General features: G+C 39.6%; 1 protein-coding gene across 2 annotated transcripts in view; it reads left to right on the plus strand.

The window, feature by feature from the left end:
• dagla (diacylglycerol lipase, alpha) overlaps positions 1-27664 on the plus strand; it is a 309507-nt gene that overhangs the window by 168318 nt on the left and 113525 nt on the right. For both annotated transcript variants that reach the window (XM_072272422.1, XM_072272424.1), the window contains 2 exons: positions 6840-6978; positions 19575-19662. In XM_072272422.1, the coding sequence (XP_072128523.1) occupies positions 6840-6978; positions 19575-19662 (227 nt within the window). The remainder of the gene's footprint in view (positions 1-6839; positions 6979-19574; positions 19663-27664) is intronic.

Genomic DNA, 27664 nt, shown 5'->3' on the forward strand with positions numbered 1-27664 from the left:
ACAGAATTTAAAAAAACGTAGTCTGTCCCCCCTCCGCACATGGGTCTCTTGTAAAAATAAAATTTGTGCTTTAAGTCTCCGGAACACTTTAAAAACTTTTTTCCTTTTAATAGGATGATTAAGACCATTAGTATTCCAGGAGACAAAATTAATAATAGAGTCCGTAAACCCTAAAGTCAACCCGCAACAAGGAGGATTGACAGTAGGCTCGACCCACGAACCCGGAAAGGGAACAGAACAAATAAGAGATACCAGGAAGGAGAACGCAACCAATACTTCAATAATGTACATAGCCCAAGAAGAAAGAAACTAAAACGTGAAGCCCCTCCCACCACCCCCCACCCCATGACGCCAAGGCTAAATCTAACGCAGACCAGCCCGAAAGAAGCAAGCACTAAAACTACCCCCATGACTTCCGGTATACGCTCCCTAAAAAAAGTGTAAATATAAAAAAGATCAGCTAGTTATAAAACAGTAAAAGAATAAAAAAAGGTAAATCAATTAAAACAAACACTTAATATAACAGAGAAAAAGCCAGAAAATATAAAAAAAACTGCAACAAACCCCAGACCCTATGAGTAAACAAAAAAAGAAATGAAATTATTAACATAAACTAGTTATGAAAACCTACAAAAAGAAGTAGATTTAAAAACTACAAAATTTAAGGCCTCAAAGGAAATACGTAAAATGACGGTGAGGGAATAACCACCCAGAATCCCCTGGGAAAAAGAAAGGAATGACGCAGATAGAAAGAAAGTTTAGCAACCATATTAATTAATCCAAAAATAAACTTTTCTGCCCATGTAAGGCAAAAAAAAATTAAGACTGACAAATTCACAACCTCCGATCAAACGGAGATAGTTAAAAATTACGATTAAGATGTTGAAGGTGAAAATTGATCCAGATAACTCTGGGCATCCGATGGAGATTCAAAAAAACGGAGGGCTCCATCCAACATACGAATCCTTAAACGTGCAGGGTAAAGCAGCGCTGGTTTTAAATCCATCTTGTAGAGTTCCGACATCACAGATCTGTAACGAACCCGTTGATCCCGAATTGGTTTACTGAAATCCTCCACGAATCGGAACTTAAGATCCAAAAAATCAATGTAACCTTTAGATCGAACGAAACGAAACAGTTTCTCCTTGTCTTGAAAGTAATGAAAGCGTAAGATGACATGTCGAGGTTTATCTAACTTAGACGAGTATGATGGAACTCTGTGAACGCGATCCAATAACGGTGGTTGGTCAGGAAATACAGTAGGAAATGCATCTTTTAAAAAAGTTGAGAAAAATACTTCATAGGGTTATCAGATTCAACAGCTTCACGCAACCCAATCATTCGAAGATTCTGCCGTCGCATTCTGGATTCTAAGTCAGAGTTTTTAAAGGTCAGAATGTCAAGTTTCTTCTTCATTACATTAATTGTTTCTTCGATTTTCTCCATCTTAAGTTCATTTTGTTGCATGGATTTTTGAAGATCAGGTATAGCCGACTGATGTTCCGTAATAGATGTTTGTATCTTATCGATTGAATCGGCAATTTTCTGGAAATTAATTGAAATTTCCGCACGAATCAGCTCCGTGACAGAGGTTGAAATTTCCCTTTGAATTAGCTCCGATATAGCTTTCAAAGTCAACGGTGGTTCAGTCGGAGGAAAATTGGTACCTTTCGGTCTAACCGGAGGTTTGCCGTCCTTCCGTTTTTTTCCATTCTTAGACATAGCAGACCTTAAACGCATCCGATTATCAAAAAGCCCAGTTTATTTCAAAATATTGTAAAAGTCGATACCTTAATGGTTAATTAAAATATAGCTGATCATAAGAAGAAAAACTCAGAGGTAATGGAGCGAGTCAAGAACACGACTTCACTCCATGAGCTCTACCGGAAGTCTCCCCGAAACCATTCTTGACCTCTGCTAATCAACTTGGCACTTAGACTGATCCAGCCTTGTTCCCGGTTTAGGTGGACTGGCACCGAAACTCCTACACCTCAACTCCTCTCCAAATCGCTCACTTGAACTCCATCTCTGACCCATCTCGAGCATGTTGCACTCTGACTTTGTATCACACCAATAAAGCTCAATCCTCGAGTCTGCTTCATCTTTGCTTGCTTTTTCATTGTTTGTGGTGATAGTCTGTCATAATTGACCTCAGAAAAAGTGTTATTAATAATGTTTTTAGTCATATTTCCAGGACAGCCTGTTAGTGATGTTCACTTCTAGAAACATGAAACTCTCAAACCTTGACACCATTAATGTAGACAGGAGCATGTACACTGCCTCCTTCATGAAGTCAGTGACCAGCTCTTGTGTTTTGTTACAATGAGGGAAAGGTTGTTGTCATGATACCATGTTGCTAAGCTCTTAATATCATTCTTATACACTGATAGCCCAATATGATGGTAGCATCTGAAAATTTGTAGATGGAGTTAGAGCAGAATCTGGCAACATAGTCATGCATGTACAGAGAGGGAGTGAAGGGCTGGGGACTTAATCTTGTGGAGCACCAGTTCAAAGACATTCGGGTTGGTAGGTTAATTGGTCATTGTAAATTGTCCTGTGATTAGATTAGGGTTAAATTGGGGATTGCTGGGCAGCATGGCTCAAAGGGCTGGAAGGGTCTATTCCATGCTGTGTTTCAATAAATAAAATAAATATAAAAAACAGATTTCCCCTTAAGGAAGCCATGTTGACTTTGGCCTATTACATCATGTACCTCCAAGTATGCTGAAACCTTGCCGCCTTAATATTTTACTCTAATAACTACCAACCATTGAAGTCAGGCCAACTGGTCTATAATTTACTGTCTCCCTTTCTCTCCCTTTTTAAAGAGTGGAGTGACATTTGCAATTTCCCAGTCTTCCAGAACCATTACAGATTCCTGTGATTCTTGAAAGATCACTTCTAATGCTTCCACAATCTCTTCTGCTACCTTTCAGAACTCTGGGGTGTAGTTCATCTGGTCCAGATAGAAGCATAGAAAAACCTACAGCATAATACAGGCCCTTCAGCCCACAACGCTTTGCCGAACATGTACTTATTTCTGAAATTATCTAGGGTTACCCATAGACCTCTATTTTTCTAAGCTCCATCTACCTATCCAGGAGTCCCTTAAAAGACCCTATCGTATCCGCTCCCACCACCATTGCCAGCAGCCCATTCTATGCACTCACCACTCTCTGCATTAAAAAAAACTTACCCCTGACATATCCTCTGTACCTACTTCCAAGCACCTTAAAACTGTCCTCTCATGTTAGCCATTTCAACCCTGGACGAGAGCCTCTGACTATCCACACGATCAATGCCTCTCATCACCTTACACACCTCTATCAGGTCACCTCTCATCCTTCATAGATAACTTTTCTAATTTCAGACCTTATTCCACATACTCTGTGGGGTTATTTATGTTGCCCCCATGTTACAGGAGGTTAGATTCTTATCCCTTTCTAATGTTTTTGTCTTTCTATTTATTCTGGAAACTTTAGTAACTTCTCCTACACTCTCCTTACCTTTTACTTTATCCTCACTTTTCCAAACTGTTGAGCTGTTGAACCTGCTATTTAGTTTAGAGACACACTTCAACCCATCCCACTGACTGCAATTTTGCTCTATCATCTACCTGCTCTTCCTCATTGTTTCACTACACACTGCATTTACTTGTATACCATTTGCTCCATCCTCTGCCCTATCTCTCCGGTTCCCATCCCCCTGCCAAATTAGTTCTTAGAATTCATGATTGAAAATGCTATTTGTTAGAATTGAGAACAATTGAGTGGCAGATGGTGTTCAACCCAGATAAGTATAATCTGGTTCATTTTGGTAGGTCAAATATGATGGCAGAATATAGTATTAATGGTTAGACTCTTGGTAGTGTGGAGGACCAGAGGCGTCTTGGGGTCTGAGTCTATAGGATACTCAAAGCTGCTGCACAGGTTGACTCTGTGGTTAAGAAGGCATATGGTGTATTGGCCTTCATCAACCGTGGGATTGAGTTCAAGAGCCGAGTGGTAATGTTACGGCTATATAGGACCTTGGTCAGACCCCACATGGAGTACTGTGCTCAGTTCTGTTCACCTCACTACAGGAAGAATGTGGAAACTAGAAAAAGGGTGCAGAGGAGATTTACAAGGATGTTGCTTGGATTAGGGAGCATGCCTTGTGAGAGTAGGTTGAGTGAACTTGGCCATTTCTCCTTGGAGCAACTGGATGATGAGAGGTGACCTGATAGAGGTGTATAAGGTGACGAGAGGCATTGATCATGTGGATAGTCGGAGGTTTTTCCCCAGGGCAGAAATGGCTAACATGAGAGGGCATAGTTTTAAGGTGCTTGGAAGTAGGCACAGAGGAGATCTCATGAGTGGTCAGTGCATGGAATTGGCTGCTGGCGATGATGGTGTAGGGGGATACAATAGGGTCTTTTTAAGAGGCTTTTGGATAGGTACATGGAGTTTAGAAAAATAGAGGCTATGGGTAATCCTAGATAATTTCTAAAGTAAGTACATGTTTGGCACATCATTGTGGGCCGAAGGGCCTATATTTTGTGCTGTAGGTTTTCTATGTTTCTATGTTTTATGCTTTCTCTTTTGTTATCCACTATCATTCACATTGAGATGACAGAGCTTTGAGCTGATCTTTTGACTATACAATTAGTTAGCTTCTTTCATAAAATCTGTTTGTACTCCTTTATTGTATCTTCATATGATTAGCACCTCATTGACACATTTCATTAATTCAAGATTAGAAACCTAGGTAATGGTTCTGCCATGCAATGATTTTTTTTTAAGATTGTGTTCAACTAATTGGGAGTATCAACTGGCATGATTGAGGATGTTCTTCATTTGAAGAGGAAGCACAAAGACTGTGTAGTGACTTTCATTAATTCTGCATCTGCAACAGCATTGTGGTTAAAATATTGAGCTGACGGTTCAGATCAAAAGGTTTGAGTTCAAATTGTACTACAGTAATTGGGAATTTAAAATTGGATAATTAGATAAATTGTGTAAATAAAGTCTAGATTCAGTTTTGCTGAGCATAAAATTTGAATGATTATTAATAAAGGCCTATCTGAAGTATTGTAACCAATCAGGTGTCCTAACTTCTCTAGATTGTATGTGACTCCAGATCCACAGAATTGTGGTAGACTTTTAACTGCTGTCTGAAATGAGCAGAATGAGTGTGCAGAAAATGATGAGTTAGTCATCACGTACACAGTGACCTTGGACCTTTATATGAGATAGGGGTTCAAAATCAGCAGGTCAAAGCAGTGGAATAGACAGGCAGTAAGTCTTAATTTGACATATACAGAACCTGATGATATATCACTTAAAAGATCATTTCAACGAGCAGTGAAAGATGCCCCTCAGACCAATAAGTATACTTACAATACTGAAGGTGGTATTTGATCTGAATAAGAAGTGAGCTGTACACAGTGCTGTTCACTGACAGTACACATTTACATTCTGCCTGTAATATGATTGTGGACGACCTAGACAGTTGAGAAACAAAATTTGCTTGGTTGGAATGTTGCAGAAAACTCAAGACAATACAAGAATTATATGACAAAATACTTGTGGGCAAGCAAAACAAGGTTCTGCTTGAGTATCTGCATCAGCATTAATAGCAAGTGATTGACATTTGGACTCATTGGCTAATTTATTAGCTACAGGAGTGTACCTAATAAAGTGTCTAAGGGAGTGGCACCCAGAATGGCCTTTTGCTGCTGTCGCTCATCAGCTTCAAGGTGTGATGTGTTGCATGTTCATAGATGCTCTTCTGTACACCGCTGTGGTAACATGTGGTTGTTTGGGTAATTGCTGCCATCTTGTCAGCTTGAACCAGTGTGGCCAATCTCCTCTGATCCATTAACATGGTGTTTTCACACACAGAGCTACTGCCACTGGATGTTTGTTTTGTTTTTCTTACCATTCTCTGTAAAACTCTTAAGAACTGTTGTGTGTGAAAATCCTAGGAGATAAGCAGTTTCTGCACCCATTTGGTGCAAACTGTCATTCCACGGTTAAAGCCCCTTAGATTACATTTCTTCCCCATTCAAGTGTTTGGTCTGAACAGCAACTGAACCTCTTGACCATGTCTGCATGATTTTACGCATTGAGTTGCTGCCACATGATTGATTAGATATTTGTATTAATGAGCAGATATACAACTGTACCTAAAATTCGCCACTGAGTGTACTTCAACAATTAACAAGTAACTCTGTATGTATTAACCGTAAAATTGACTGGACTGTCAAGTTGTTCAAATGTAACTGCCTGTCGATGATGTAATTTGAAATCTAAACAATTAGCTTTTAGTTGATACTGGTTACTTAATAAACAAAAGGGTTCACTCTATCTTCATTTGACTTTGATACTATCTCAGAATAAAGTAGTGATTTTCCTTGAGATGTTGGCCAGTAAATAATGTTTATCATATGAGAATTTACCACTTGCCATATTTACAATTAAAAAGAAAGTAGCATTGCTGTCTGCTTACCATAAATGGATTAAGAAAGTCCCACATGGTTGCGGAGGAAACAATTTTTTTTTAAATCTTGGCAGTAAAACTATTCTATTCCACTATATTATTGATTGTTAACTCACTGAGTAAATTACATGGTGCAGTGGAGCATAACTCTAGGGCTGAATAGTGTAAATGGAAGCAAAATGAGAAAATGCTCAGCAGAAGCTTGATGTATAATGCACTTGTTATATCCACCCAGTAACTCTTAAGTTCATGTATTACAAATGAATAGAAGTAAAATTATAATTTTTCGATTTCAACGATCTAGGACTGCTCACTAATATACTTACATTAATGTTCTGACTTTCTTTTGCTTCTAGGAATTGTAGCCTGTAATTGGGTTGTCATTCTGAGTGTCTGCATAACTGTAATGTGCGTCTTTGATCGAACAGGAAGAACATTTGTAAAACTTCGAGCAACTAAACGTCGTCAGCGGAATCTCAGAACATATAACTTACGGTAAATGTTTCTGAATCTAATAACATTATATTGTGATGCAGCAGTTAGAAAATTATAAAGTAAATTAATTACATTTCGTTGAGGATGTAGGGAACTGCCACTTTGAATCATACTCATGAGCTTTCATTCTATGATCTACTCTCTTCCAAAGCTATAAATCCATGTTACAGTTGTATTACTAAATTTAATGCAAATTGGTCACTGCATTTCAAAGTAAAATGCTGCATGTGAAACACATTATGGTCAGCTCTGAGACAATATAGAAATTTAGAAAAGACCATTTACTGATTTTTATAAAACTAATTAATGAAATAACAGTAAATGTTCTCTTCTAAATTTATGCGGTATGCTGCAAGGGCAATCTCATTCTGATCAGCTCACTATCCATGAAGTAACCATGGTTGCAGCTTTTTGAGGCCGTATTGTCTGTGACAAGGGACACTAAAAACATTTGGAAGTGAGGATAATCAAATATGGACAGAGGGATATATAAGGAATAGTGTCAAAAATTTTCTTAAATGTTTTGTCTCAGGACATTTTTTTCAAGTAGGAGAGGGATGCAAAAGACTTTAATATTGAAACTCCAGAACCAAGAATAGATTATTGAGATGTTGCTAATGTTTTGGGGCTAAGAAGACAAACCAGTGCTCCATGCTATATGACAGCAATGGAGTAGCATATAAAGGCCTTGATACATTGAAGGTATTAGATGATTTCTGTTACCTCAGCAAAGGTAGTTCTTCAGTTATGAAATGGTAATATTAACAATCGCTATAAACAACTTAGCAATTATGGTAAATTCTTCATTTAAATTCTTCATATTTCACCCAGAAGTATTGAAAGTTTTCTAGTATTATAGGTGGCTTGGGAATTGTAATAACACCTTCTTGGTACAGTAAACTTAGAATCATAGTGTATGCATAGCATAGAAGGAGCCCAGTCTGCTTATTGTGGTCATTTTAGACTTGGGTTATTTCCCCTTACATCTTGTGTATTTTCCATGTGCTCACCCAGGTACATTCTGAATGTGATGAAGATTTTTTCTCCACCATTCTTTACAACATTGGTTCCAGATCCTCGCAGAATGCACGATTATTTTCCCCTCAGCTCTCCTCTTATCTTTCTTCAAATTAAGTTCAATAATGTTGGAAAAGATTTGTAACTCGGGTTGAGGATGATGTTGCTGTTGAGTAGCTCGCCGAGCTTGCTTGTTAGCTTGCAGACATTTCGTTACCCAGCTCGGCAACATCATCATTACAACTTCAAATGAAATGTGGGTGATCTACATTGTTCGTCTTTTATGTGTCCTCTGATTAGTCTGTTTGTGTGTGTGTGTGTGTGTGTGTGGGTATATGTGCCATTTCTATTGGTTACCAATTATGTAATCTGCAATTGGTTTGTTAAAATCTGATTAGGTGGTAAGTATTGTCTGGGTTGTGTTAGTGGACTGTTATGTAGAATTAATGACATCCTCATTGATTGATGTGTGTAATCAGGCTCTTGGCTCTGGACTGACGACTTGACACTGAAGTGGGATGTAAATTGGGTTCATTTCGATGTGCTTGTTGATAGAATTCTGTATTGGAAATGACCAATACATTTCTACGACCATTTAACATCACAGTAACAACACAAACCTACAGCCACTCTACACCAATGTCTATCAAGAATAAAAGAACCCCACCAACGACAGACAGAACGAACACCATATACAAAACTCCATGTGCTAACTGTGACAAGCATTATACAGGTGTACCCCGCTTTTCGAATGTTTGCTTTACAAAACCTCACTGTTAGGAAAGACCTACATTAGTACCCTGTTTTCGCTTTCAGAAGGTGCTTTCACTGTTACGAGAAAAAAGCAGCGTGTGATAAAAAATCAGTGCGCAAAAAATCAGTGCGCGCCCCGAGCAGCTGCTCTCCCCGGATTCGGAACTGCATTGCTTAAGCGTGTGCCTGTGAGCAGCTGTTTGCAAGATGAGTTCTATGGTATCTGAAAAGCCTAAAAGAGCTTCTAAGGGTGTTACACTTAGCGTAAAACTAGACATAATTAAACATTTCCATCGTGGTGAACGAAGTAAAGACAAAGTGAGTTTGGCTTGTGGAAGCTGACAAACATTTTTTTGAAGAGGTTTTGGCATCCCATGACCAAGATCTGATAGATGAAGAGCTGTTGCATTTGGAAGAGGAAAGGATAACAATGGAAACCGAATGAGTAATGATAAAGTACGACTTTAATTTTGAAAGGGTACATAGGTTTAGGGGATATTTGCAAGATGGTTTGAGTCCTTACAAAGAAGTGTGTGATAGAAAAATGTGCGAGGTTCAGCAGTCAAGCAAGCCTTCTACATCAGCCATAGCGGATGACGAACCTCGACCTTCGACATCGAGGCGGGTGGAGATAGAAGGTGAGCTGCCTGCCCTAATGGAAACAGACGATGACGAGATGACACCTCAGTGTCCCACCACCCCAAACCCCAGGCCATGGACAGATACCGATTCGCAGAGAATGCAGCGGTAGCCTGGAGGCATACAGCACATCTTTAAGAAAAAAGTGGAAATAAACATGCTAATTAATTAGGTGCCGCCCGACACGTAATTGTCGGCCCAGATCAGGGATGATGCAATCAGAAATCGGCACTGATCTGGGCCGACAATTATGTGTCGGGCGGCACCTAATTAATTAGCATGTTTGTTTTGGCTTTTTTCTTAAAGATGTGCTGTGTGCCTCCCGGCTACCGCTGGACCCCTGTGTGCTTCACGGCAATGTATCACTTGGTGGCCTGGCGGGTGGGTGCCACTACACCACCCAACCTGTGACGACTCAGTCTAACACACCATCATCAGTGTGCTCGGCACTGAGCTAATTCCGGTAAGTGATACTACACTGTACATACATTATTTCTACTTTATATAGGCTGTGTATTTTTGCATGTTATTTGGTATGATTTGGCAGCTTCATAGCTTAAAGGTTACTGGAGAGCGCTTGCGCCGTGTTTTTGCCAATAGCGCTTTCTGCCGACGGCGCTTGTGTGAGATTTTTGCTACGGAAAACAGTGCAGTAATGATTGCGGAAAAGTATTTCTTCTTTATATAGGCTGTGTATTTATCATATCATTCCTGCTTTTACTATATGTTACTGTTGTTTTAGGTTTTATGTGTTATTTGGCATGATTTGGTAGGTTATTTTTGGGTCTGCGAACGCTCACGAAATGTTCCCATATAAATAAATGGTAATTGCTTCTTCGCTTTACGACATTTCGGCTTATGAACCGTTTCATAGGAATGCTGTACCTTCGGATGGTGTGGGAACCTGTATTGGACATACTGGTAGGGAGCTATCAACAACGGTACATTAACACCAACCAGCTACAAACAGCCATGATCAACTTTCCCTTGTATCTATACATTGTGACAGCAAGGCACATCAATTCAACTGGACCAATGTCACTATCCTAGGCCAAGGCCGTCAACAACAAGCTCAAGAATTCTTAGAAGCTTTGTTCAACGCACAGAATTCTATCAACAAGCAAATCGAAGTGAGCCCAGTTTATCTCCCACTTCAGTGTCAAGTCATCAGTCCAGAGTCAAGAACCAATTCTCACCTGATTACACACATCAAACAATGAGGATGACGTTTATCCTACATAATAGTCGACTAACACGGCCCAAACAAAACCTGTCACCTAATCCGATTTTAATGAACCAATTGCGGATTACATAATAGGTAACCAATAGAAAACATACATACACACACACACACACACACACACACACACACACACACACGACAAACAAAGTAGATCACCCACATTTCATTTGAAGTTGCACTGATGATGTTGCCTAGCTGAGTAACAAAACATCTGCAAGCAAAAAAGCCAGCTTGGCAAGCCACTCAACAACAACAATAAGTTCAATAATTCACGCAAACACGAGGAAATCTGCAGATGCTGGAATTTCAAGCAACACACATAAAAGTTGCTGGTGAACGCAGCAGGCCAGGCAGCATCTCTAGGAAGAGGTACAGTCGATGTTTCAGGCCGAGACCCTGCGTCAGGACTAACTGAAAGAAGAGCTAGCAAGGGGTTTGAAAGTGGGAGGGGGATTTCCGAAATGATAGGAGAAGACAGGAGGGGGAGGGATGGAGCCAAGAGCTGGACAGTTGATTGGCAAAAGGGATATGAGAGAACCATGGGACAGGAGGCCCAGGGAGAAAGAAAAGGGGGAGGCAAATGATGTCTACTATAAGCCTACTGACTCTCACAGCTATCTGGACTCTTCCTCTTCTCACCCTGTCTCTTGCAAACCTCCAACCTGATGGCATGAACATTGACTTCTCAACTTCCACTGATGCCCCACCTCCCCCTCGTACCCCATCTGTTATTTATTTATATACACACATTCTTTTTCTCTCTCTCCTTTTTCTCCGTCTGTCCCTCTCACTATACCCCTTGCCCATCCTCTGGGCTCCCCCCCCCCCTTCTTTCTCCCTAGGCCTCCCGTCCCATGATCCTTTCGCATCTCTTTTGCCAATGAACTTTCCAGCTCTTGGCTCCATCCCTCCTCCTCCTGTCTTCTCCTATCATTTTGGATCTCGCCCTCCTCCTCCCACTTCCAAATCTTTTGCTAGTTCTTCTTTCAGTTGGTCCTGAAAAAGGGTCTCGGCCCGAAACGTCGACCGTACCTCTATCTAGAGATGCTGCCTGTCCTGCTGCGTTCACCAGCAACTTTTATGTGTGTAAGTTCAATAATTCTCTAGTTTTGGGCACCTCTGCTAAGAGATGTGGGCGCCCCTCTGGGGCTTCCTTCAGCTTACGTACCACAATTATTTATTTTTAGTGTCCCTTATTACAAAAAAAACAGCACCAGCCTGTTAACTATAGTTTTACATTCCTGGCAAAATCTTCCTAAATTTCCAAAGCATCTTCCCTCTGCAATAGCCAGAAATCTACACGGTATTTCAATTGTGCTATTTTATGTCTCTGCTCTTGTATGTATCAGCTGGTAAAGACAGTTATCCCATATGTTGCCTTTACCATGCTATCGTTCTAATAATGTTACGTTTTCTGGTATGTGTCAAATGCATTTCAAGAATTTTTGATCCCGTTGTACTTGATGGAATTGCACATTTAACATGTATTCCTTTTACCTTTTTGCCTTTCTGTATTTTATAGTTGTCCTGATTGAAGTCTAAAATCTGTTTACAATTTGCTGTCTGATTAACCAAGGCTTGGCTATTTTCACCTCAGTACTAATTTTTATATAATTAGAAGACTTCTTACATTTGCCTAGTAACTTGAGAAGCAAGGGTCCTGTTACTGATTCTTGTGTATTTGCACTCTATGCAGCCCAATGGTCAATGACTCAATTTGCTTTGAAGAGGTAGAAACAGCAGATGCTTTAGATCAAAAATGGAAGCATAACATGTTGGAAATGTTCAACAGGTCAGGCAGCTTCTCTGCAGAAAGAAATAATTAATGTTGTTTGTTAACTTTTTCTTGAAACTCAAAGAATAGGAGCAGGAGTTGACCATTTGAATGTGATCTGCCTTTCTATATGATCAAGACAGATCATCTTGCTCAACACTATATCCCCATGCTCTCACCATACCTCTAGTTGCCTTCTGTGCCTAGAAATGTATCTACATTCTCAAAATATTCAGCAAACCCACTTTTACTACTCCCTGAGAGGTAATGTTGCAGCTATACAGGACCCTGGTCAGACACCACTTGGAGTACTGTGCTCAGTTCTGGTCGCCTCACTATAGGAAGGATGTGGAAACCATAGAAAGGGTGCAGAAGAGATTCACAGGGATGTTGCCTGGATTGGGGAGCATGCCTTATGAGAATAGGTTGAGTGAACTCAGCCTTTTTTTCTTGGAGCGACGGAGGATGAGAAGTGACCTGATAGAGGTGTATAAGATGATGAGAGGCATTGATTGTGTGGATAGTCAGAGGCTTTTTCCCAGGTCCGAAATGGCTAGCACGAGAAGGCACAGTTTTAAGGTGCTTAGAAATAGGTACAGAGGAGATGTCAGGGGTAAGTTTTTTACGCAGAGGGTGGTGCGTGCGTGGAACGGGCTGCTGGCAGCAGTGGTGGAGGCAGATACAATAGGGTCTGTTAAGGGACTTCTGGATAGGTACATGGAGCTTAGAAAAATAGAGGGCTATGGGTAACCGTAGGTAACTTCTAAGGTAAAGACATGTTTGGCACAACTTTGTGGGCCAAAGGGCCTGTATTGTGCTGAAGGTTTTCTATGTTTCTAAAATTCCAAAGGTTCACCACTCTTGGAATGTAAAAAAAATCTTCACCACTTCATCTGAATCTCTTGCAAGAAACCAGCCCATCAGAATGTTATGTTTTAGTGAGGTCCCCACGCATTCTTAGAAGATCCAGTCAATGCAAAAGTTATTGACTTAATTGTTCTCTGCATAGCATTCGTGCTGTTGCAGGAATAGCTATGATGAATCTTTGTTGCACTGTTTCAACAGTATCTCGACCTGAGGAAAGGAGACCAAAACTGCATACAGTACTCCAGGTCTTATTTTATCAAGGCTCTGTATATGTATTTGTTCTAAGCATCCTCTCTGTTTCCTTTCAATCATGCCAATGCATAACTTCTAGTACTGTGTGTTTTATTTTTACACGCTAACCCTTTTATGTTTGACTTTATTGAAGTCTTTCTGAAAATTCATGTCGAACACATCCAGTGGTTTTTCCATATCTTTTCCACCAGTAACATCCTCAAAAAAAATAAAACAAGATTTCCAGAAGTCCATATTGACTTTGTCAAACTCATTTGATATTTTACAAGTGCTCTGTTAATTGCATAATTCATTCGACTCAAGAAGTTACCACACTACTGATACTAAACTAAGCAGATTTAAGTTAACTGTTTTCTGATTTCCTGATTGAATTACTTCACTTATCATTGTAGAGAAGAATTCTCTCAAGTTATGGTTGCTTTTCCTGAAAGAACATTATGCAAGCTTATTAATGCTGCCCTTATTGTATAATACACAATTTGTTTCCCAGTTAACTATTCCACATAATAGTTGAAAATGTAAATCAGTACACATTCCATAAATTCTTCCTGTATAGTATTACTGTTGGTTTGGTTTGTCCATATGTAAATTGAAATCACCCAGGATTATTCTATTTTTGCTACAAGCATCTTTTATTTTCTTGTTTGCGTTACCCCTACGTTACCATTATTATTTGGAGATTTCATGACTACTCCCCTGTTTGTCTTCCGGCCCCTGGAGCTTCCACCCAGATTCATTGAATCAGAATCAGTTTATTATCACCGCATGTGACATGAAATTTGTTAACTTAGCAGCAGCTTTCAATGCAATACATATTAGAGAAGAGAAAAAAATATAAAATAAAATTAATAATAAATAAGTAAATCAATTACAGTGTATGTATATTGAATAGATTAAAAATGAGCAAAAAACAGAAATACTATATATTAAAAAAAGTGACATAGTGTCCAAAGGTTCAATACCCATTTAGGAATCGGATGGCAGAGGGGAAAGAAGCTGTTCCTGAATTGCTGAGTGTGTGCTGTCAAGCTTCTGTACCTCCTACCTGATGGTAACAGTGAGAAGAGAGCACGCCCTGGGTGCTGGAGGACCTTAATAATGGACGCTGCCTTTCTGAGACACCGCTCCCTGAAGTAGCGGGGTGTCCTGGGTACTTTGTAGGCTAGTACCCAAGATGGAGCTGACTAGATTTACAACCCTCTGCAGCTTCTTTCCCACACCCCCATACTCCATACCAGACAGTTATGCAGCCTGTCAGAATGCTCTCCATGGTACATCTATAGATGTTTCTGAGTGTATTTCTTGCCATGCCAAACCTCTTCAAATTCCTAATGAAGTATAGCTGCTGTCTTGCCTCCTTTATAACTACGTTGATATGTTGGGACCAGGTTAGGTCCTCAGAAACCTTGACACCCAGGAACTTGAAACTGCTCACCCTGTCCACTTCTGATCCCTCTATGAGGATTGGTATGTGTTCCTTCATCTTACCCTTCCTGATGTCCACCATCAGCTCTTTCATCTTACTGATGAGTGCCAGGTTGTTGCTGCGGCACCACTCCACTAGTTGGCATATGTCACTCCTATACGCCCTCTCATCACCACTTGAGATTCTACCAACAATGGTTGTATCGTCAGCAAATTTATAGATGGTATTTGAGCTGTGCCTAGCTGTGTATACAGAGTAGAGCAGTGGGCTAAGCACACACCCCTGATGTGTGCCAGTGTTGATCATCAGCGAGGAGGATATGCTGTCACCCAATCTGCACAGATTGTGATTTCTGGTTAGGAAGTTGAGGATCTGGTTGCAGAAGGAGGTACAGAGGCCCAGATTCTGCAACTTCTCAATCAGGTTTGTCGGAATGATGGTATTAAATGCTGAGCTCTCGCCGATGACCAGCATCCTGACATAGGTGTTTGTGTTGGCCAGGTGGTCTAAAGCAGTGTGGAGAGCCATTGAGATTGCGTGTGCTGTTGACCTATTGTGGCAATAGGCAAATTGCAATAGGTCTAGGACCTTGCTGAGGCAGGTGTTCAGTCTAGTCATAACCAACCTCTCAAAGCATTTCATCACTGTAGATGTGAGTGCTACTGGGCGATAATTAAGGCAGCTCACATTATTCTTCTGAGGCACTGGTATAATCGTTGCCTTTTTGAAGCAAGTGGGAACTTCCTCCCGTAGCAGTGAGAAGTTGAAAGTGTCCTTGAATACTCCCGTTAGTTGGTTGGCACAGGTTTTCAGAGCATTACCAGGTACTCCATCTGGATCTGCTGCCTTGAAAGGGTTCACTCTCTGTTTTGCAGCAGTACAGTGCAATCCATAAAAATTATTGCAGATTACAATAAGAATGTATTTAAAAAAAAAGCAAAAAGAGAGCAAAGTAATAAGGTAGTGTTCATGAACCGTTAGAAATCTAATGGCAGAGGGGAAGAAGCCAATCATTAAACTTTGAGAGTGTGTCTTCAGGCTCCTTTACCTTCTTCCTAATGGTTAACGAGAAGAGAGTATGTCTTGGATGGAAAGGGCCATTGCATTCTGTGTCAGCAAGACTAAGGAATTGACTGTGGGCGTCAGGTAGGTGAGATTGGGAGAGCACAGTGCAGTCCTCATCAGGAGGTCAGCATTGGAAAGGGTGAGCAACTTCAAGTTCATGAGTGTCAACATCTCAACAGATCTATACTGGTCCGAACATAATGATGCCTTTATGGAGAAGTCACATCAGCAGCTATATTTCATTAGGAGTTTGAAGAGATTTAACTGGTTGCATCACTGTCTAATATAGAGGCTGTTGTTGTGTGAATAACGTTACTGGAGAAAAGAAGTGGTAGATACAAAGCAGTTTCTGTATTCAACAAAACAAGGTACATGCAGCAGGTATCATACGCTTTTGCTCAAAAGATCTACCGGCCCAACGTGGGGCTCGATATTTTATGTGCTAAACATCAAAGGACAAACCCATATTTACAATGTATGGACAATACTTTCTCCACAATCTTCACACCTCTCAATTCACGCACACACTATTGACATCCAAATTGATTTTAATCAGTAGTGTCTCGTTTGGGATTCATGGCTTTTAGGAACCCATTGTTCAGAGCTGCACTCCAAATTAAATTCTCAATATGTATTCAGATGTGAAGACTGGTAGCCAAGGTCATTTGCTAAATGTAAATCTCCCAATAATCACTGTAACAAAGGCAGCATGCCCAGGATCAGAAAGAGCTACAGACGGTTGTCAACTGAGCTAGCTACATCATGGCACTAGCCTCTGCACCATCGAGGATATCAAGTAGGCAGCATCCATCATGAAGGACCCTTTCCATCCAAGACATACTGTCTTCTCATTAACCATTAAGAAGAAGGTAAAAGAGCCTGAAGATGCACTCTCAAAGTTTAACGATTGGCTCCTTCCCCTCTGCCATTAGATTTCTAATGGTTCACGAACACTACTTTATTACTTTGCTATCCTTTTGCACTTTTTAATATATTGTTATTGTCACCTGAAGTAGATTTATGGATTGCACTGTACTGCTGCAAAACAACAAATTTCAGTGTCATATGTTAGTGATAATATATCTGACTCTGATTCTGAGAGAAAGCATTAAATGTCTTTGGTAGTTTGATGGTTAAGAAATATTGACCAGGATGTTTCTAGAATTCCCACTTGTTGAAATGGGCCATGAAATCATAGATATTCATTTGATCAGTTACACAGGACCTTGTTTAAGGTCAGCACCTTCTTAAAGTGGTGGCAGTTGAAATTATGTATGTGCCCATTAGTGGAACTTGCACAGATATTGATCTGACACCAGCTGAAGCAATCTAAAAATAATCCACCGACCTTTGATGGCAAGGGTATTCAGATGCGTTGCAGCAGAATATATTATAATTTAAGATTTATGTTTGCCTTAAATAATTCGCTTTGATTTCACAAGCAAAAACCCGAAGTACACAAAATAGCAAATTGGAACTTAGCGAAGAGGAAGCCAAAAGCTAACAAAAGAAATTATCTAGTCAGGCTTCAGGTATTCCTGTACATTTTGAATTTGATTGCTTAGTTTGGTGTATTTCTGCATTATTTTCTGTGAAGTTAAAATATTTTCACTTGGCAGGGTTACATTAATGAAAGTAATGCTGATGAGGGACAATTATCTATTTTAGATGGTGCAGGAAATTGAATATGATCATCGTGCTGCATTATTAATTTGTGCCCTGAAACTTATAATAGCATGGTGACAAAAATGTTCACACCTCAGGACATCTTCCTCCTCTCAAAAAGATGGCTGCAATTAGAGCGTAGTAAATATTGTAAATTTGTTGAGAAAACTCCAGAGGCCTAACTTGAAAACAATCAAGCAGCTGGCTCCTTGCATACTGTGGTTATTACATGCAGTCCCGAATGCTGTCCTGAGGACCTTTAGAATCACAAAACTTTCTGTGTTGGCATTAAAGGAGTAAGGATAACTGTCTGAAAACATATGAGCATTCACATATTTTGTTCATTACTGTGGTCTTGAAAGCAAACTAGGATTGCAGTAGAGGTGCCTGCTGGAGCATGCATTCAGTGGACAGCAATAATCTAATACTGAAGTAAAATATTGCAGATGTTGTAGAAATCAGAAACAAAAACAGTTGCTGTCATGAAGAATCAAATGTTGCCTGACAGTCTGTATTAATCTGATATTATTGTTGCCAGTAATTTCTCATATTTTCAAAATATGACAATATGTTCTCCATAACTTCCCAATTCTTTAACAAACTGACATGTTATTTGTTATACCCTATGATGGCTCCCATTCATCCCATTCTTCCTCCTTATTTTCCTGTACCCCAGTAACTTCTCTCCCACATATCTTTCAACTCCTCTAGCACCCCATTCTTTAATTTTTTTTGACATTAACTAAAATTAAAAGGGAAAAAAACCTAGAATAGCCAGTTAAATTGCAGTAATAGAACAATGTGCAAATTCCACATAGACAGCAGCCAAGGTCAGAATCGAACCTGAGTTCCAGGAGCTATGAGGCAGCTGCATTCACTGCTGTTCCCTTGTGCCAACAGAGGATTAAAAACATGTTTTGCAATACAGAATTAGCTCCACTCTTTGGATTCATCTTTGTTGCCATAAACAGTGCTGACATGATTCTGGCTGTACAAATTGGTAATTAGGATTCATATCAGGGTAACATATTTGTAGTGATTATGATTTAATGACAGGTAGTTGTAAACAGTCCTGCAGGCAGTGAGTTCATAATCACTCTTCCAAAATCGCAAGTGTCCATATTGTGATTTGGGTGGTAGTGACTTAGGTTTAGGTTATTGATAAACTTTAAGTTACCTGTTCATTCTTAGCACTAGTAGTGAGTTTCCTAAAATGAAAAAAAAAACACAGGATGATATGGCTATTTCATTACTTGAAATAAGGTAAGTTGCTACTTTGGCTTTCAGTTGTCTCCAGTGAGCTTCTCATTGTTGGGTGGTGTTGTGCCCATTTTCCAAGATAAGACTAAATACTGTAATAACTGTGCAAGTTTCTTCCGTGTATCCCGCTTGGTGGCGCAATAATATCAGCACCGGACTCCGGAGTGAAGTTTCCCGAGTTCGAATCCAAGTCGGGTTGAGCGTCAAGCTAGCAATTCAGTCTCGTAAAAACAAGAATAGCTTGCTACAGAAACACGGTCATGACGGTGCCCCGATAACTCCACTGCTGAGTTAAGGGCTATTCTTCTTCTTCTTTCTCCTGTGTACTCCAGTTTCTCTCCACTTCCACATCCCAAAGAAATAAAGATAGGTGAATTGTCCCAAGGATACAGGGTATGTGAATGGTAGGGGAATAGAATGGGATAGGGGAGGATTTATTGTCTGTGTTAGAAAATTGATTATGGGGAATAAATGGAATGGGTTTGATGGAATTACTCTGAGATCTGGCATTGACTCAATGGGCCGAATCACATCCTATATTGTAAGGAACTATAATTAGGAAGACATTTTCAAAATTGAACTATCTATCGTGACGAGTTAAATGTTAAGACTAAATATATGTTTCTGAATCACAGCCATCGTTTGGAGGAAGAACAGGCCAGTAGTTGGAGTCGACGATTGAAATTTTTTCTTTGTTGCACCCGTACACAGGACACCCAGAGTGTAAGTACAATTGATATTCTCAGCTGGGGCCTCTATTCTCTATATTGAGAAGGTGACTTGATGTGTGGTTGCCAAAAAAAACAGTAAAGTACAACAGATACTTGTAGTTGGTATCTTTCTGATATGTGACTTTGCTTATATCAAATTTCTTTTCATTATTTTGTAATGCTGTGAATTCAAATCCCTTAACATTGTCCTAAGCACTAAAATCTTGTATGTTGCACTGTTTGATATCGGGGAAGTGCTGTAATGCTGAATATTCTGTCCTTTACGTGAGATTAAACTGAGCCCCAGAGAGTAATAGTCCCATTCTTCTAGTCTTCTCCCTGCAAATTATTTTCACTCGTGCCTGTCCAAATACTTCTTTAATACCCAAGTTAATTCTGTTTCTATCAGTCCTGCAGGCAGTGAGTTCATAATCACTCTGCATAATAGAAGTTTTGTTTACATCAACCTTCATCTTTCGTACGTTCTCTAAATATGTGTATTTGGTTCTTTCACTATTCACTACGGAAGCATCTTTGTCTGAACTAGTCATAAACATTTACACTTCCATACCTTTCTCCTTTGCTTTCTCCCAAATCATTTATAGAAATTATTATTTACTCTGGTTTTACTTCTCTTCAGAAAGCACTTTCCACTTACAAATAAACAATCATAACAAATTTCTTGCCATTTATGTTCAAGTAATTCTGTCACAAGATGGTTGATTTTAAATTTTACCTTGACAACATCAATGAAACCCGATAGCCTTTTTAATGCCTCAGTCCTGAGAATGGCAAGGGATGAAAGGGAAGCATTGAAAATGTCTATTGCTTGTACTGTAAGAGGCTACAGTGGATGCTACTGATCATGTTGCAGTAGAATATCTCCTGCATGCATGCTGGATATTCATGCTCAATGTAATTGGAGAGAGTTGTGTTTCATTCTAATACTGGCACTATATGTTATTAAAAATAATTGTCCACAAATACATTAGAAATTAGCAATGAGTATGTGAGGAGCAGAACTCATGAAGTGCAGCAGAAAGAATTATTTGTGTGTCAGCAGCATTGATGACCACTTGGGAATTTTGAAGCTGTGGTATCATTGCTGAGATTTGTAGGAGCTAACTTTAAATACTGTTGAATGGTGTTCACAGGAAAGAATACCAACCAAAGCTCTGAGTGAGAAAGGGAATAGTGTGTGCTGTAACTCCAAAACATAACAACTAATTGAAAGGAAAACAAGGGAGCCAGGAATATGAGTCTCACTTTGTTTTTTTATTTTAAGCAAGGCGTGTGCATATTTCATGGTGGCATGACAACATATGCCATTTACGTACTTTTACAGATAACACAATGCATTATGCAAGCAACAAAGAATGCTTAATCAAACCACATTTTCAATTCAATTCAAGTTTAATTGTTATTTAACCATATATGAATACTTATGAATACAACCAAACAAGACAGTATTACTACGGTGTCAAGTTGCAAAGACACATTACCAACAGTCATATACAGTAAGCACACACAAGGTCACAATCATGGGATAAGAATCCTGAGGCTTGCCTCATCACCTCCCCTCCTCCCCCGGCACGCCACAGCTTGATGCATACAAGACAACAAGCCTATATAGAATATCAGTAAAATACAACGATACAGAATATGCATGTATATATACAGCCCAGACTGCCGAGCCCACCAATTATATCTGTCGACTGGCCCCCAAAGCTCATTAGGTGATTCCATGGCTATGAGGCCCAGTCCTTACATATACAGGCACATATAGAATGTTAGTAAAAACACAACCAGACAAATATTTATGTGTATAGTCCAGACCACTCAGTCCATTTTAAGTCTTCAGTCACCACAACTGCATTACGCCACCCCTGGTAGAGTGTGATGGCTCAGAGGCCTCTATTCTAGTGGCGGAAAAGCAAGTGACCTCACAGTTAAGGCCCAGGTCCATTAAATGCTTCTAAAAGGTCTGCAGTCAGCTACAACAGAGCTTGTCTTCTGCCGAGCAAAACTCTAGGAGGGCAGCAACTCCATTTTGGATGCTGTAGCACATCACTCCAGGTGAAGCGCAATGGTTTTGCCCGTCACTCTGGGCGGCTGCAAACAAGGTACCTGGCTTCAGGCCTAATCCTCATTACGACCGAGGACTAGGGCCCCTCCATTCAACCCTGTTTGCATCCAATAAGTCAGCAAATGAAACTTGTGGCGTATCAGATTAACAATGACCAAAGGGGTCTTGCTATCACAAGGAGAGTGACCAAGACAGCCACTTGCTATTTGACTGTAAGCCTCCATCGACTCAGGCAGCAGCATGTTGTGCAGTTCCTTCATTATTTCTGCCAGCAAGCAACTCGTTGATGTTGTCAGTCATTAGAAGTATGTTTAAGTAGAATACTTAAATATACAATATTACGCAAATATTACTGATACATTAAATACACAATACTCCTCCCTGCTTAGCTATAAATTCCAACTCCCAATATAGAATGCATCTCAACTTGTATACACAGTATACTATATAATACAACTAATGTACAGACATCCACAGCATAGTAAATTTTAAATTGTCCCATTCAGGCCTAAAGATTTAATCGCTGTGGAGGCTTTCTTACTCTTGTGTGATAACATCTTTCCTGTACGGCGGATTACTCGGTTTGGCAGGTGAGACTTGGGGCTGTGAAACAATCTCAGGTCTGGGATGTCCTCCATGGTGGTTGTAAGATTTGACTCTAGGACTGCAGGAAGTGGCAGCTCTACATACCTTTCTTCTCCTTTTCTTGGCTTTTTTATCTGGATCTACTCTCTTGGTCCTGGCTTCTTTTTTTCTCTCTTTTTCCTGCTCTCGATACCTTTCTTGGTTGAGCTCCCTTCCATATCCTTATCCTTGGTTCTCTCACAATCCTTATCATGGTCTTGCTCACGGTCTTTCTATCTTTTCTCTCCTTTTCAACTTCTTGTTGTCCCTTTTCTTATACTTTATACTTATACTTTACTTTATTGCCATCAAACAATTGATACTAGTATGTACGATCATCACAGCGATATTTGCTTCTGTGCTTCCCGCTCCCTGGATTACAAATATTGAATATTAAAAATAGTAAAAATTAGTAAATATTAAAAATTTAAATTATAAATCATAAATAGAAAATAGAAAAATGGAAAGTAAGGTAGTACAAAAAAACGGAGAGGCAGATATTTGGAGGGTACAGCCCAGATCCGGGTCAGGATCCGTTCAGCAGTCTAATCACAGTTGGAAAGAAGCTGTTCCCAAATCTGGCCGTATGAGTCTTCAAGCTCCTGAGCCTTCTCCCAGAGGGAAGAGGGATGAAAAGTGTGTTGGTTGGGTGGGTCGTGTCCTTGATTATCCTGGCAGCACTGCTCCGACAGCGTGCGGTGTAAAGTGAGTCCACGGACGGAAGATTGGTTTGTGTGATGTGCTGCGCCGTGTTCACGATCTTCTGCAGCTTCTTTCGGTCTTGGATAGGACAACTTCCATACCAGGTTGTGATGCATCCTAGAAGAATGCTTTCTATGGTGCATCTATAATAATTAGTGAGGGTTTTAGGGGACGGGCCAAATTTCTTTAGTTTTCTCAGGAAGTAAAGGTACTGGTGGGCCTTCTTGGCAGTGAACTCTGTTTGGTTGGACCAAGTCAGGTCATTTGTGATATTGACCCCGAAGAACTTAAAGCTTTTGACCTGTTCCACTTGTGCACCACCGATGTAAATTGGGTCGTGCAGTCCGCTACTCCTTCTGAAGTCAACAAACAATTCCTTCATCTTGCTGACGTTGAGGGATAGGTTATTGTCTTCGCACCATGCCACCAGGTTCTTAATTTCCTCTCTGTACTCAAACTCATCATTACCTGAGATACGGCCTACAATTGTTGTGTCATCAGCAAACTTATATATTGAGTTTGATGGAAACTTGGCTACACAATCATGGGTGTACAGTGAGTACAGCAGGGGGCTGAGTACACAGCCTTGTGGGGCACCGGTGCTCAGAGTGATTGTGGAGGAGAGCCTGTCCCCTATTTTTACTTCTTCCAGTATCTGGTGAGTATCTCTGAATTTGCTAATTTCTTGAGAAATTATGTCTGATTTATCCTGTATTACTTCCATAGCACTTATGTCATCCTCCTCTTTCTTTTCCTTTTTCTTCTTTCTAGGATGTGCATCTTGATCTTTGGAAGGTGCACTTAGTTCACTGGAGTATTCTCTTATTAATCCTTCTGTTGCTCTCGGTTTCCTTTTCCAAAACATCATCTGATGAATCCTCTGTTTTCATATGTCCATTGACTCCTTTTGGTTTGGCCTTCCATTTATCCAGCTGGGCGTTGGTCTTTGCATCTACTTTTACAAGCAGCTTTTTGTCTCTCACTTGTAGTTCATGCAATAACCTGAATGCTTGCAACTTTCTTGAAGCACCTTGAACTAACTTCCAGTTTAAAACCAAGCCACATTTCGCAAGTAACCGCCTGACTAACATGTCAGAGGTTTTCTTAAATATGTTGCCTGCAAAAATGGTTGTAGTTAAACCACTGCTTTCGGCACTTTCACAATTCCTCTGAGTGACATGGTCCTTTTTTGGTCCTGTATGCTTTCCAACCAGAGGGACAAAGGTTGGCCTCTGTGTTGGGCAACAGTTTATGTGTACAGCAAGGAGACAGTTTTAGTATTGTTCAGTACCTTTGTTAAATTACTTTCAGTTAACTGTATTACAGGGGATGTGGCACGTAAATGTTGAATGGATCTCCAATCAAATTGTAATTGTCTCAGCCACTCATGTCCCCACAGGGCTGGCCCTCCTGTTTTTACCACATACAAGCCCAATGTGGCTTGGTGATTGTTGTATTTCACTGTTAGGAATGTCTTCCCATGGGAGTTATTTTTTTCTCCAGTATAAGTTCTGAGTTGGATATTTGCAGGCTTAGGTTTAGTATCTTCAAAGTATCATTCAAAGTCATTTTATGGAATAAAACAACTAAGCCAGTGTTGCTTGTCTATTGTTAGTTTTCATATTGTAAATGTCAATGCTACCTAGTTCTGTATCACTGTCATTATTATCATCATCAGATTTTTCATCAACAGTATGCAGATTAGTGCTCTCTTTGATTCTGCAACATGACTTTTTATCCTCTTCTGTTCCCTGTGCAGTCCATTTATTTTTGTCTACCTAACATGCTTTTTGTATGTGTCCTACTTTGTTGCATTTTCTGCAAGTTTTGCCTTTAAACTTGCATTGGTTTGGTGTATATGAGCCCCTGCCACAATGGTAAAACAAATTGTTCAGTCAGGCAAGTTTCTGTTTAGATGTTGCAATATTGTTCACACACACTTTCATTCCTGACTGTAATTCAATTGTGTCTCTATCTGCTGTTTCCATTGATACAGCTATTTCAGCTTCTCTTTTAAATGTAAGTTGTGCTTCAGTTAGGAGCCATTTTTGAATGCTTTCTTGTAAGATTCCACAAGGTAAATGATCTCTCAGTGTATCATTAAGCCCATTATCGACCCAACAATGCTCAGACAATTTCTTCGATTCAGGCACGTAAGTTGAAATGGACTCGCGTTCCTTTTTATTCTGCTTACGAAACCTAAAGCATTTTGCAAACAGCAATGTTTTTGGTTCTAAATGTTCCTGCATTACTTTCACATTATCAGCAAAGCTCACTTTATCTGATTTGGTTGGAGCACTTAAACTTAGAAGCAAATTCTTTGCCTTTAAACCCAATGCACTCAGCAAAAATGTTTCTCATTAGCTATATCATTTTCTTTGAAATTCTGCTGAATCACTATAATATTCAGTTTTCTGTTGGGTTTTCAAACGTGTCAATATTTCTGATTTAGTCAGCCATTTCTGTTCTTTTTTTTATGATTACTGTCACCTGGTATGCGGTGTTTTAAACCCATGAATTTGTCCATTTTCTGCCTTTTTAACAAAACTTGACCATGTTCTATCCCTTTATAAGAAGCACATGATGCGCTGCTTCTTTAAAAAGAACTTGAACGTCTCACTGCGCTTTAATCTCCGGTTCTTTTAAAACTTCCTTTTCACCACTGTCATGTATGTTTTGTAACTCCAAAACAGAAAGTAATTAAAAGGAAAACAAGGGAGCTGGGAATGCGAGTCTTGCTTTTTTTTTAAGTGAGGTGTGTACATATGACATGGTGGCATGATGATGTATGCCATTTATGTACTCTTTCAGATAACATGCAATGCATTATGTAAACAACAAGGAATGCTTAATCAAACAATATATTTACAATATTACTCAAATATTACTGAAATATTAAATACACAACAGCATGAATTACGAGGCTCCAGAGTGAGAACTTTGTTCAAAATCAGCATGGTTTTTGCAGAGATTATAAATATGCAGTTCAGTAAGTAGGGTGATACAGGTACACCAGAAACAGCCAACTTAAAAGGGAGCAGGTATTAAACAAAATGAGCACAGAATGGCCATGGAACTTGTTCCATTCCAGTGTAATGCCATGCATCTTGAAGATCGCAAACTGGATACTCACTCTGATGGTTACATTGGCAGCTCTGGTATGTATGGCCACACATATGAATGTTTATGCTCTTAAACCAAAAGCACGATAAGCTGAACTCACTGTATAGGTGAGTGTGGGAAGTTTGCCACTGCCAGATTTCTGGGTCAATTTGTTAAGAAGTTTCTCAACAGGGTTTGTAAAGAATGCCACCTGTTATTTCACAAATCTGAATTTTGCCTGACTTCACTGAATTGAAGAATATCCACAAGGGAGCTCGTAATTATCCAAGACAGTTCTTCAGTACCCCAGGTAGAAATTTATCACCTTCAGGAGTTTATATTTCAATAATATCTCAGCATATCTTGAGATTTTAAACCATTTTCAATTTTTACTGGCCTTAGGGCTATATTCCCCAGCAATAGAATTTCACTTTCACTCTCTTTTATGGGAACACCATTGGATAAAAACATTAAATACTGTAGCAATTTCCCTAGTTCCAAAAATTTAAAAAGTTGAAATACTGTGTATATTCAAGGGGCCTGGTAACATCTGTGAAAAGAAAGATATTGTAAACATCTTGGGTCATTAAGCCTTCATCAGAGATGAAGAGAAGTATAAATAGAGCTAGAGAAAGGTAGGAAAGCAAAAGAACAAAAGGATGTGAGAGAATGAAGCAAATATTTCCAGCACTTGCAGCTTCCAGTAGTACTGAGTATGTTGTTCCTTTTTTATTATTCAGAATATACTTAAAATATTTTGTTCTTTAGTTTGCAATGATCTGTTACAATTGGTTGATTTTAAGGCAAAAATAAGAGAAAAAATGAAAATGGGAAATCAGGCTGAATGCACTGAAGCACCTTCACAAGTAGGCCATAATTGTATTATTTAAATCATATTTCACAGTGCAAAATAGGCAGATTATTTTTGTAAGGTTTTGTGACTGAAAATGAGGCAGGTGAAATTTGATTGGGATGAGTTGATTGCTCTCTGTTTAGTTGTCCTAGAAACAGGTGTGCTGTTTTCAGTCATTTGGATTCCTACAATTAAAATCTCAAAATAGCATTTGTTATGAGTATAATAAAATGGGACTGTCAGTAGGTTTGTCCTTAATACCATAGACAGCCAATTAGGTGCAGACTGCTGGAGAAGTGGTGATTAGCAATTGTCTCTGGCAGCATTGTATCTGTTGATAGTTCACTTTAGTATTCTAGTAAAGCAAATGGTAAAGAAATTTGTATGTGTGTATATAGTGAATCTCATACTAATGACAATACTGGAATTTGGTGTGAATGAAGATTACTATCCTATTAACTTTGTGGTTGCTCAATTAATGCAGCTGTGGTGTAGCATATCTGGCCAGCAGGATTGGTCAGCCAGGCCTGCATTTGCTTTCTTCCTTCTGCCCACTTTTGCACTCGCTACATTGGTACTGTTAGCTTGTTTCTGGAAACTGCAGAAATACCTCAAATGTTTAAAAAGAGCAACCATATATGGGGAGTG

Source organism: Mobula birostris, chromosome 11, assembly GCF_030028105.1.
Source record: "Mobula birostris isolate sMobBir1 chromosome 11, sMobBir1.hap1, whole genome shotgun sequence".
In the NCBI taxonomy this organism is placed as follows: domain Eukaryota; kingdom Metazoa; phylum Chordata; class Chondrichthyes; order Myliobatiformes; family Myliobatidae; genus Mobula; species Mobula birostris.